The sequence below is a fragment of the Platalea leucorodia genome (genome assembly GCF_965183815.1).
Source record: "Platalea leucorodia genome assembly, chromosome: 7".
Lineage (NCBI taxonomy): Eukaryota > Metazoa > Chordata > Aves > Pelecaniformes > Threskiornithidae > Platalea > Platalea leucorodia.
The window spans coordinates 63,234,545-63,247,087 of record NC_138829.1 but is presented as its reverse complement, the minus strand read 5'-3'; the positions used below and the strand labels follow the sequence as shown (position 1 = coordinate 63,247,087).

The 12,543-nt window shown below is 39.8% G+C and overlaps 1 protein-coding gene across 1 annotated transcript in view; it reads left to right on the top strand.

Annotated features, from left to right (window-relative positions):
• PPFIBP2 (PPFIA binding protein 2) overlaps positions 1 to 12,543 on the top strand; it is a gene marked incomplete at its 3' end in the record, with an annotated part of 89,038 nt that overhangs the window by 73,068 nt on the left and 3,427 nt on the right. Inside the window, exons 12-24 of the mRNA XM_082316846.1 lie at positions 39 to 136; positions 331 to 395; positions 655 to 723; positions 1,169 to 1,229; positions 5,171 to 5,315; positions 6,930 to 6,962; positions 7,531 to 7,669; positions 8,346 to 8,474; positions 9,050 to 9,200; positions 9,382 to 9,493; positions 9,987 to 10,075; positions 10,984 to 11,106; positions 11,803 to 11,928. Coding sequence (XP_082172972.1) covers positions 39 to 136; positions 331 to 395; positions 655 to 723; positions 1,169 to 1,229; positions 5,171 to 5,315; positions 6,930 to 6,962; positions 7,531 to 7,669; positions 8,346 to 8,474; positions 9,050 to 9,200; positions 9,382 to 9,493; positions 9,987 to 10,075; positions 10,984 to 11,106; positions 11,803 to 11,928 — 1,340 coding nt within the window. The remainder of the gene's footprint in view (positions 1 to 38; positions 137 to 330; positions 396 to 654; positions 724 to 1,168; positions 1,230 to 5,170; positions 5,316 to 6,929; positions 6,963 to 7,530; positions 7,670 to 8,345; positions 8,475 to 9,049; positions 9,201 to 9,381; positions 9,494 to 9,986; positions 10,076 to 10,983; positions 11,107 to 11,802; positions 11,929 to 12,543) is intronic.

Here is a 12,543-nt window from a genome sequence, read left to right as displayed (position 1 = left end):
TTCTCTCCCTTTCTACTTCTAATCTTCAATGCTCGCAGGCTCTTCTGTCTCTGGTGGCAATGAGGAGGAACTTGAGACAACTTTAAGGAAGTGGAATCTTTTGCATAATCCTCAAGGAGAATTATTTAAAACAGAGGTACTTAGTAAAGATGTTTTAGAAGCAAGTTCTGCTGTATATATGATTTGTTTGTATTGGTTTCTCTGTGGTAGCTAAGGTAATGTAGATGAGGGTTTGGCCCTGGCTGAATTTTTGTGCCTCTTGGTATGGGCACTATAGATTCAGAATCAAGCACTAGAGTTACAGGCTCGAAACTCTTATATTTTACATAGGCCTCTTCAGGAGAATTGTCACCAGCTGTGCTCTCTCCAGTGCCACACAAAGCTATGGCAATCAGGCAAGACCTTTGTTTCTTGTTTTCCGTGTGGATTGTCCTAAGTCTGGATTATTTAATCTGTTTAACTGTTGGCAGCTTGTCTTGCCTGTTCTTGGCTTTGCAAGAACGTTTGGGTTGTTGTGAAAGCGGTGTTTGCCATGGGAGTTTGCAAGACGTGGTTGTATAAGGTTTGAATTAGAGCAATAAATTAGCACTTTTATATATCAGAAGATATACGTATTGTAGAACTTAAAACAGTATCTTTTATTCCGATTTAAAGTGGAAGCATTCCAGTATCTTCAACTAATTTAACCTCTCCACAAGAAGAATCTTTGGAAATCATAAATAGGTAAGAATGAGTAACTTTAATTGAAATGTAAAAGAGAGCTAAATTTTTTTTAATAAGCTGCCTTCTTCCATTTTAAAAATCTTTTTAAAAGCCCTTAATGTTGCACACTGTTCACAGAGAGTTATTGCTGTCTTCTTTTGCTTGTTAAGAGCTTCTAAAAAGTCATCTGTAGATATAAGGCTTAAAACTGCACACTGCGCCTTGTTGCCTTTCATTGTTGATCAAAGGATGTCTTGTTGCCGTTTCTGACGTCATCTGTTGCAGCTGCCAATGCTATAAGTTTTAGGCTAAAACTAAAACAACAGAAATGAATCTCTTAATTCTGAATTATCTGTTGTATGCAGACATTGTGTGATACATACAGCCATCATATGGTACAGTTGTGGCGTATGCAAACATACTGTGTTGTGTTAACTCTTGCTTTTTTGCCTGTCATCATTTTAAGGGTTCCACAGAAAAAAAAGTCAAGTAGCTTAGAAGACTTGCAGAGTGAATCCCTAGAAAAGGTTGGTTTATTTGTAATCACAATTTCTAGAGTTCAGTATCACAACTAAAATAGATAAAGGTCAAGTATAAATATTCTTTTTGTTTCACACATAGTAACCCTAACCACCACTAACATTGCATGTAGGAAAAAAGCCCTGATGATAAAACAGTTCAAGGTTTTTCTTTTTACCCCATTGCCAAGCTCAGAATAAACAAACTAGCTGTCACACCCATGTGTACACATCCTCAAATGCAGCTTTTCAGCTGAAAGAAAAATATTTACAAGAAATACAACAAATAATGTTAATGAGGAGTCATTTTGTTGAACTGCTGTATTATTTTGTTTATAGGTAAATGTTTTTAAAATAATTTTGACTTCCAAATCACTAAAAATGTTAAGGCAGCAAATCCTGAAAGTAATTAAATACTGGGACTGGGTATTTCCCCATAGGATTCCTTTTGAGTGTTTGCATGTAAACATGAGTGACGCTCCCCAGGTGAGACTTCTGATATAGATGGCATTCCTGAAGGTGGGAGTGATGCTGCCTTAGTTCAAACAGCAGGAGCACTGTCATTAATTCAAAGGCTTAATTCCATTCCAGAATGAAGACTTTCCAATTTACAAAGTCTCATTACATTATGGGCTAGAGGCTTGTTTTGCCATTATGTACACTGAAATTTTTCTGCGCTTGTAATTATGCTTTGTGAGACTGTTAGTGACACTTTCTGTACTCAAATTAGGCTTACCTCTAGATTGCCCACAGTCAGTAATGCCATTTAGAATGGATACGAGTAATATGATTGTTCTATTCTTCAGATTTTCTTAAATTTTTCTTAAATCTCTGAAGATGACAGTGGCCGAATAGAATGTTTGAATTTTGTGTTGCACTCATTTGATTGTGATCATACATGTGACGAATCAGAACTAACGTTTCATTGCATGTGGAGTTTATGAAGGTCTGTTTTCTTTTCATAACTTTTAAATTATTTTCCTGTCTGAAATTCAAAAACTGAATTTGTCTCTGTGATGTGACGTGCTAAGGCTGTACCTACACATTTAGGCTGTAAATCTGCTCTGTCTGTTAAACCAGAGCCCACAGAGGAACACGAAGCTACCAAGGATAGGAGCGAACTGGAGCAAGCTCAGCCCCATGTTCAGCAAGGCATTTAAATTGTTTGCCCTAATTTAGGCATGAGGCTTCTTAGTGAGGTAAATGAGACGTCCCTATGCGTATGAGTGAGTGGCCAAACGTGAATTAGTTACAACCAAAACTAAGGCCAAGAAAACTTGTTTTGCTGACTCAGCATGACAAGGCTTTGCTTCTTGCGTTAAGCCCAAGAGAACCTGTGCTAGCAGCAGTGTTTGCTGGAGCTATTCTTTTACATTTACACATTTACTTACACATTTACTTTGCAGGAAACTCAAATTCCAATTACGTCCAGCAATAATAGCAATAAATTGAAACACACTGGTGCCTCTGACCTAGCCGTGCTGGTATTTTTATCACTTCATTTCTGTCACAGCTCTTTATGGGTTCAGCTGGATACATACAGTATTGCGTATGTTCTTTTTTTGTGTCAGTCATTTTCACGTTGTTTGAACTGTTAAACAACTGGTGTGTTCCCAGCTTAAAGTAAGTCTAAAGGGCCCACCCAGAAGCCTGAAAATAGAAAAATTCCTTTGATCACAACAGAACCTAAACAGGGCCCGAATTTTGTAGAGTAGTTTGAACAAACACATTTAGTACTAAATGTTTTATTGAAATGAAATGAGGAGATAACAGACCTTGTAATATATTGTCAATGCATTAAGTAGCATCACAATAGTAATAAGACTACAATTGATGTTCTGTGTATGTATGTTAATACTAACATTTGTCTGTTGCTTTTTTCCATAAAACTTTGAAATTACCCTCCTCCCTGCAACTCCATAGTATGTAGACGGGAAACCAGTACAACCTGTTGTAGAACAAGAGGTATATTAACTGTGAACTCTCTTAACATTTATCTGTTGTGATGTGCTGTGATGGGACGGATGTGTTTTCATTTTATTTTCATTTCCTTTTTAAAATGTTTGCGTAGTTCAAGTACTGACAAACTCTGAGAACAGGGGTAAGGATTTGAGAGGGATATTTTAAGATACCTTTTTTATCTCAAAGCTTTTATGTGAGGTTAGAAGCTGAAGCGAGTCAATTTCAGAAAATACAGTGCTAATTTAATAAGCAATTTCTCTACTCCTGTAATTTTTGGTACAAGTCAGGATGCACTCCTGCGGTTGCCAAAACAGGAGCAGGGGGTGAGGAATTGCGGCATCTGGGCTGCAGTTATAGTATCACAAAGATCCCCCTCGGCCTTGAAATAAGAGGTATCTCATTACATATTTCATGTATCATCCTGTCACAGACAATGTTTTAAATGTTTTAAAATAATTCTGTTAGAACGGGGTTACTAAATAGGAGCATACTATGTGTTTCTGTATACTAAATATGTTTTGTGTGTTTTCAGTACAAAGTTTTCCTACATAACTTCCTTTCCGATAGTGAAACATTTGCCCATATGAGCTTATTCCAAAACACACCTTGAACGTACGCCACGCCCAGTAACGTCAATTGGAGCTGCAGGTTCCTTGCTTCCCTGGAAAAGCCTCTCTAGTGCTGTAGCTTTGCCAGTTGTGGGATAGACATCTTTGTCCAGAGCAATGGCTCCTTCAGCTTTTCATTTGGATTCAGTATTGAAGAAGTCTCAACATGCCGTTTCCAACACTGCAGAAAGTACCTCTGTGAAATGCTTATTTTGGCTTGAAACGTATCTTGTTAGGCTCAAAACGGTCAGATTTATACACAAGTTCTGATCTACCCTTGTACAGGGAGTAAGATCCCCAAGTCGTTGATCACTGAAAAATTGAATGCAAGGAAAATTAAGCGATATTCTGTTTTTAGCAAACCCCAGGTACCAGTTCCCTTTCAATACAATGTAGTGAGACCCTGAGGACCACTTCTTGTGAGCTCTGCTGCTGGAGGAAGGTCCTCCCAGCAGAAGTTACCTCACTGATGCTAGTGACGCTGTACGTGGACCATAGCTGCAGGCAAGCGTACGTTAGACTCCTTCAGCCTGACCGGTCAGAAATTGTAGAGTCAGCCGGCATTCAGACTAGCCCTAAAATACAGCTCAGTCTATGCTGCTTCTTCCCAGCATGTATCTAAAAGTACACCTTATGCTTAGGTTCTGCAATAGAATTGACAATTATGTATTTAGCAACTATATATTTAGCTATAATTATTTTTTTTAAAAACCTCACATTTGTAATGTTACCTATACAAAGAGATCTTAATTCTTACAGAAGTGAAATTTCTGCAGCCTAACTTCATTGTTGATTCTTTTACTGTTATTAATGGTGGTGGGCAAAGATGTGTGACCAAATTTGAGTTATACAAATACTTTTGGCGTAAATTCCAGCGAGATGCAATTGTGAGGCAGGAACAGAGACAGTCCGGTGAAAGATAGGGGGGAGAACTGACAGAGCAAAGAACGGGCTGAGAAGTGACTAAATGCATTTCTGGCACTATCAAAGCTGCCCTTGGAGGGACCAAATTATTATATGGTGCCAGGGTCCTAGAGGAAAAGGAGACAGCTAGAAAAATTCTTATGATAAAACCAGGTAATATTCAACATCTATTTTAATGTAATATACAGTCTGGCTGAAGTGGAAGGGACAGATAAGAAGGCTGTGTCTTAGCTAGAAAACTTTGTTAGCTGAGTATTGGATTTAAACTGAATTATCTGTAAGAAGGAACATGGAGGGGGTGGTGTCATTGTGAACCGTGAACTTCAAATACATTTTCTCAACTTTTAAAATATTGTGTACTGGATTGCAAATGCTCTGAGTGATTTGGTTTTATTTATTTATTTATTTTGTTTTTCCCTCTTTAAAAAAAAAAAAAAAAAAAAAACCAAACAACAGAGTAAGCCAGTTGTGAAGGGCAGCAAGTATCAAACCTTGCCAGGAAAGCTGCCTCGACCGGTGCAGAATGGAGAGCAGGGACCATATAATTTGCCAGACGGGTGTGGCGTGAACGACACCGAGGAGAGCAGCGTCCTGGGCCTAAGTATGTATCCACGCCTCTCGGAGGGGGTGGTGTAGAAGGGAACAAGGCGAAGGGTTTGAGGGGCGGGACGTACCATGGTGCGTAATCTGCTATGCCAGAACGATGGGCTGTGGTGTTCGCATGATGCAGTTAGGGATAGTTCTGCTGCTTTTCTTAATGATGTACCAAAAATATTCCACATTAGCTCACTGGAGAGTAAAGGACGGTTTTAAGTTAGAGCATTCTTTCCTGTTGCACTTGATGATATGATTTGCTGACATCACCGATAGCGTAAGTAATGAAGAGACACTGTTTTGAAGATGTGGGGAGAGCGTTCTGAAAGTCAGCAAATCTGTAACTAAAAATTGGGACTTGTAGAGATGCAGACATATTGACAATACGAATAAGCAGTATTGTTTTCAGACACACTTCCAACGCTCCCTCGAGTTTGCTGATCTGTTTCCTTAAAAAACAAGCTAGCAAATAAAAATGCACAGCCAAGTACATTGTCTAGACTTTTTAAAAAAATGTACGCTAGATCGGTGTATTAAAATGAACAAACCCATCCCTTGCCATCCCACTGCATTTTAGTGTGTGAAACTTTACAACTCAACTAGCACTAACGTGCGCTTTTCAGGCCAAAATGCCAGTATCGGCACTGTTGGTTGCCGTAGCTTGTGGGGACCCACAAGCCCAAAAGTGACTGCTAGGTGCAGAAAAACATCAGTGGATTTTTGAAAATACAAGTATGTTGTTATTCCACAGCACAGCCACATGTGGAAGCCTATATTAATTTCTCTTCAGTGACATCTTAAGCATAGATTTATTGACAAAAAGTATTAGATGAGGCACAGCACCAGGTATTTGCCAAGGACTGAAGAGCTGGGGAGCTCAGGCACAAGAGTGCCCCTTGTGATTCTGAAGTGTTCCTACGCTTTAAAAGTTGTGGTGGGGGTTTTTGTTTGTTGCGTTTTGGTTTTAAGGCCTCATGGTCCTGAAAGGTGGTAGGGTACTGTAGTTTCAAAATTTCAGTAGGCTGTGGGTTGTTTAGGTTTTTTTTGAAGAGTTTTTCTGTGATTGCTACATTGTAGGCAATGCATGAGCCGTGCTATTAGGTCTTTAACTGCAGGGTTATCCAAGGATGGGTGATGTTGTAAAGGAAAATGTTCTTTTTCTAGAAACAAGCAATGACTCCTTAATTACACTGAATTAGCAGAATTTTTTTATGCAGGTTGGTTTGCTTCTTGCATGTGCAGTAAACTCATTACACCCCCAATTCTATATTTCAGAGGAATTCGATGCAATCTTAGACATTGCTTATTTCAGATGTTCTGCAGGCTTCATGGAGCTCTCTAGTATATGCTTAGCGTGTTAAAATTGGCTAAGAACAGTTAAAAAACCGCACAACAGAGAACTGATCATCCCTATCTATTTAAGATGACCTGTACAGAATTCTTGGGGCTTGTGCACACCAACGCATATTCACTTCCATGTCAAGCGTAACTGCTTCTTTTCTGTTTGTTTCTGCTTTTAATGCTTAGCTTACTTCTTTGCTCTTCTGTAACTTTATTTTGCTGGTGTTTTATATCTTCTTTGCTTCTTCATCTGGCTTTCTGCTTCTTGGGATGACTGAAGATCGCATCAGGAGTGTCAGTGCACCAGTGCTAGGTACTGTATCCAAACAAGATGCAACTTTAACGTGAATTTTGCTGCTTACTTTTTTCCTTTCCTTTTTCCCTCCCTTTCTCTTCTCTGTCAATGACTAATACCCAGTGGGCCATCCAGACTGAATTCCTGCAGTGCAGTACTGAAAGGAAGTAACAGCTTTTGCTGTATGGCATTCGGATGGGCTTTTTTTAAGATACTTATTCCTTGTTTCATTCTGTTTTCACTGAAGTCAACAGCAAAATTCCCACTGATTTGGATGGAGGAGTTTTGGTATTAAGCATAGGCAAGGCAAGAGTCTCTGAAGAGTCTGCTTCAGCCTGAAGACCTTGAATTGATTAAAATAATGTATTTAAATACAAATGACTGAAATAACAATACTATTTTACCCAGTGTTTTATTATTTTCTTTTTTTGTATCAAATGTTACAGCTACTGTTTTTTCACCTTCTGAGCATGTTTTTTTTTATACTAGAACAATTTTATAGATATCTTTACTTTTTTTATTATGTTCTGCATTTAAACATTAGCCTCCCAGATGAAATGTGACTCTTTTACTGTTCCTGACCCAGGAGAAACAGAGAATGTGGACGGTACGGTAGTGTCAGATGACCTTTCACCGCTTTCTTCGGGAACGGATTCAGGTCCACAGTCTCCACTGTTTCCGGAAAACAGAAAGAGTCCAAAAGGGATCAAGAAAATCTGGGGAAAGTAAGAGGTGTTTTTTTTTTTTTTTTCCCCCGGTCAAAATATTTCAGCTGAGAATGAATCCAGTTCTCAGCAAAAGCCACACTATCTACAGCAAGAATAAAGTAAAATTCAGGAAGAAGGAGAGAGAGCAGCTCTGTGAGCGTATGGGGGTGTCTCTGTGTACACGTGGGTGTGGAAAAATGGATGGTAGTGTTTCACAGCATCCTGCTGTTGGAAGAAATAAGACAGCACTCTGCTGTCTTATTATAATGTTAATAATTTAGAATGCCAATGGTTTCATTAGCTATGAAAAATTAAATGATAGCAAGTTGTTCATTACGGAAGCCATCAGGTAAAAAAATGAGAGAAAATAGAAGAAACAAAAAGCAGGGGGCTGAGTTTTACTGTGTGTGCTTTATCTGCTGCAGGCCAGCAGGCACTTAGGAGCCTGGCCTCCGGTGTGGATTATTAGGTGGGTTGAAGGGTTATGCCTGCTCTGCGGAGCTTTTTGCTTTCCTCGGAGTTAGGTCTAGACAGTGTTTGCCTGGAACTTCTTCAGCTACCGCTTGAATTCGATGTTTGTGGTTTACAGGAAGATTAATGCAGCTTCTAGTTGTCATTATAGTTTCCATACGAAACAAACGTTCTCTGTTGCAAGCTAATAGCACTATCTTGGCACTCCTTCTTGTCTTGAAAGAATAAGAAGAACTCAGTCAGGTAACTTCCCTGCAGACGATCTGGGTTTGGCAGAGTTTCGAAGAGGTGGTCTCCGTGCAACGGCTGGACCTCGGTTATCCAGGTCAAAGGAAACCAAAGGCCAGAAAAGGTAACGGTTCCTTCTTTACCTTGCACGGCGTACTGTGCGGTGTTGTTAAATGTGCTCAACAGCCAAACCCTCCTCTTGTGAAATATGTTTTTCCCAACATACTTCATTACATGTGGAATTCCACAACGGGAAGGAATTTCTCTGGTAGGAAATGTATCCCGAGTAGCTCGCCTGGCTGCACTCCTTCAGCTGCAGGTTGCAGCGCTAGCTTTTTGTTGGGGTGTCAAAAAATGTCACCTTGTTAAAGAACGAGAAATGTTATCATCACCTCCTGTGGGAATAGCTGCAAAGTGATGAGGATTCAGTAATTCCCTTTTTCTTCTTTTCAAACAGAAAATGGGCAATTCTTATTCTCCGCCCACCCCAGCTGTTCTGAGCTGAGGCTGGGCAGTCGCATTAACAGGACACCAGTACCACGGCCCATACCGCAAGAATGGCTGTTGGCTTTTATTATTGCATAGAACAAAGCAGGCTGAAACGTACGCTGTAATACTGCCTCTGGCATGTGACGAGCTTTCTGATAATAACCATAATTCCTTCCTTTAAGAGTTTCAAACATCTCTTGTACTTTTCAGCGACTACAATGCTCCGTTTGCTCAGTGGAGCACTGAAAGAGTTTGCAACTGGCTTGAGGACTTTGGTCTCGGTCAGTACGTCATTTTTGCACGGCAGTGGGTGACTTCAGGCCATACACTGTTAACTGCGACACCGCAGGACATGGAAAAGGTAATGACCTGTAACTATTTCTCTCAAGCAACCATACATGTTGATTCTGTACAACCAGGCCCCTTCAAACAACTGGCAATTCTGCTTTTCTGAAATACGTAGTATCCATTTTTGTAGATACCTAATGAGATGAAAAGACCCAGAGGCAAGGCAAACTATTTGTTAACGGTTGTTGTTGCAGGAAATGGGAATAAAGCATCCACTGCACAGGAAGAAATTAGTTTTGGCCATTAAATCAATAAATGCAAAACAAGATGAGAAGTCTGCACAACTCGATCATATCTGGGTGACACGTAAGTGCTTGAACTATCGTGGAATTTCCCCTACCCCTATGGATGGGCTGCCTGATACAGGTTTGTTTAAGCAGTTACCAAACATCTTTTTAAGAGCACTAAGTTTCAACCTAGTAAAATTTTCCATAGAATGAGGATTTTCACGTTGTTCTTGACATCCAAGCATACAGCTATGCGGTGCGATCTTCCAAGGGGAGCTCTGTCATTCACATATAGTAGGGGTGGGGGGACAATCTAGCAAGAGCTACGTTATGCTGCAGAAGGTACGCGCTCAGTCACACCCCGTACGTAAAAGATCAGGGGGGTATCGTGGACAAAGCTGTTTGCTGGGAATTGCTTTTCAGTTTCTGGTAAGAGGCTGTCCTTTGGAAAGGTGAATAGGTAGCTCGTTCTACCTGAATGTCTTGGAAGAAGTCAGCCCAGACAAGAAGGGGAGAAGGGCTTCATTCTCACTGGTCTGGATTTGGGTACACCGCTGTTCTTGTGTCCGCAGGCTGGCTTGATGACATTGGTTTACCTCAGTACAAAGACCAGTTTCATGAATCCAGAGTTGATGGGAGAATGTTGCAGTACTTAACTGTGGTAAGCTAAAATCCTTTTTCCTCAGTTTAACCAAATTTAGCTTCAGAATGAGCAAAGAAGTTTACAATTTTCCTTTGAATGTGAGCAGTTAAAGAATTTTTTGCAAGGCAGAAATAGTGCCAGTAGTAACTCATTTGTGTTGTCTAGTGCGTGATTGCTATTCTGAAGGTACGTAAAATAAGTCATAGGATAGGTTATAGCTGACTTCTGCAAAGTCTTTCTTTCAATATCGTATAGCACACCACCATTAAAGGTAAAATGACTGATTTTGCATGCAGCTTCTGGAGCGTGGTGTTCTCTACACCAAGTTAGCATCAATATTCAGTAAACTAAACAGCAAATCCAGTACTTTGTACAGCTCCAACCGCATTAACAGCAAACAATGCACTACACATGCCACTGTGTTTTCTTAGGTTCCCTGCCTAGGTTTGGATAATTATTTGCTTTTGTTAACTGTGCTATGAAAAAAATGCCTAGTTTAGCTGTTATCAAAAGTACAGCCTTCTCTGCGCTGCTTAAGGAGCCTTTGTTACAGGAGCATGGTCCCTGCTGTTCCATGGTTAGGGCTGTGTCGCTACCTGCAGTGATCCTGCCCACAACAGGGTCTTACCCAGATCAGAAACAGCCTAAATATTCTAAAACTATCCATGAGACTGGAGTTTACTTCTAGGCTACAAGTTCTCCTTCATTTTTTAGCCAGGTCTTGCTATGGTGCAATGTTTAAAACAAACAAACAAAACCCCCACCACCCAAAAAAACCCTCTTTAAAGTATAAACCTTTTTTTTCCTAAACCATAGTTACTGTGCTTTATATAAAACTACATAGCAAGCTTAAAATCTTTCTTCTTGGGCAAAGTACCTGTTTTGGTATGTATTCTGTGCCACTTAGAAGGCTCTCTCCTTTACAGAATGACCTTCTTTTCCTGAAAGTCACCAGTCAGCTGCATCATCTGAGTATTAAATGTGCCATTCATGTGCTGCATGTCAACAGTTTTAACCCCCACTGTCTACGCAGGAGACCAGTTGAGGAGGTAAAAGAATATTTCGGTAATTTAATTTAAACAGGCACTAATTACCTGCTTGCAGCCAAAGGGGATGCAAAGTTAGCAGTGTACAATGATACAATAGAATCACTGCTACTAGGGAATTGCGTCTAAAGCAGTAGATATGCTGCTTTCCAGCTCTGGAATGTAACGTGTACTCGCCCGTAATAACAATCTACTTGCTCCTTAAGTGCTTGGATCACTTATTAGTTGAATCTCATGCACTTCCATTTAGAAATTGTTTGCTGAGTTTAAAGAAGTTAATTCAACTTCCAAGAGAAGAATTGGAATGGTTTTTCTTGCCTGTCTCAATTTTTAACTCTCAAAGACTGTAGGGTTTTTGCCTTACCTGATCAGCATAGCTTATTCTCTTAGTATTAATGACTGGCAATAATACTGTTCTCAAAATGCTCCCTTTTTTACACTGGCATCTGCAGTCTCTAGTGTTATACTACTTGATGCAATATATGGGGTTTCATCTGTACTGGACTACGCCTGCCATCTCATCAGAGGATGTCTGAAAGAGGCCTTGAACAGAAACAATACCTGAGAACTGGGGAAAAAATCCTGCTCTTTGAGGAAGAGGAGGAATTATGTGTTTATCTGAACTGAGGGATACATACTGTGAACACGCGGTGACAATGCAGGCTATATTGTCATCATCTTTTCTGGTTCCTCTAACAGAATAACGTTTCGCCTTCTGAAGTAGTGCAGTGGTCCAATCACAGAGTGATGGAATGGCTCAGATCAGTCGATCTGGCAGAGTACGCACCAAACCTTCGAGGAAGCGGAGTGCATGGTGGCCTGATTGTAAGAATTCGTCTTAACATTTTACTACGTATCTAATAAAAATTGACAGACTGTAATATAAAACATCTTTTACCTGATGTTCGTCAAGCAGGAGGAAACAAATAGATCTGCAGTATTACAGCATGATCAGGCCTTCTAAAGAGCCTCTCTGTCTGATCCATCCGTCTTAATTTTGCAAAGGAAAACTAAAAGGAACTGCTAAAACATTTTTTACAGTCAAAGCTGAGCTGTGCGTGAGTGTTTAACAGCAGTACATAAAAAACAACCCAAACCGTACCGTGGGAAAGTTACTTATTGATAAGGCATCATGGAGTTTTCCTTTGAGTGGTTTTAATAGAATTCTGAGCCATGGTAAACAACTGTCCTGAACTCGCAGCAGTCTTGTGAGCAACCAGGAATGAGTCTTTTTTTTTAATTCAAAACATTTAGAACTATTTACAGCTTAGTAAAGTCAGAGTGCTGAAATACCATGATTCTAGTGCTGGAGAATTTTTGCAGAAACGAAATAGAAAAAAGCTGTGCTAAGATTAAGTTTATACTCTCAGAGTAAAGCAGAAAATTCTGAAAACAAATTTGCTTGATCCAAAGAAATGTAAGGTTTGATGATAAAAATAT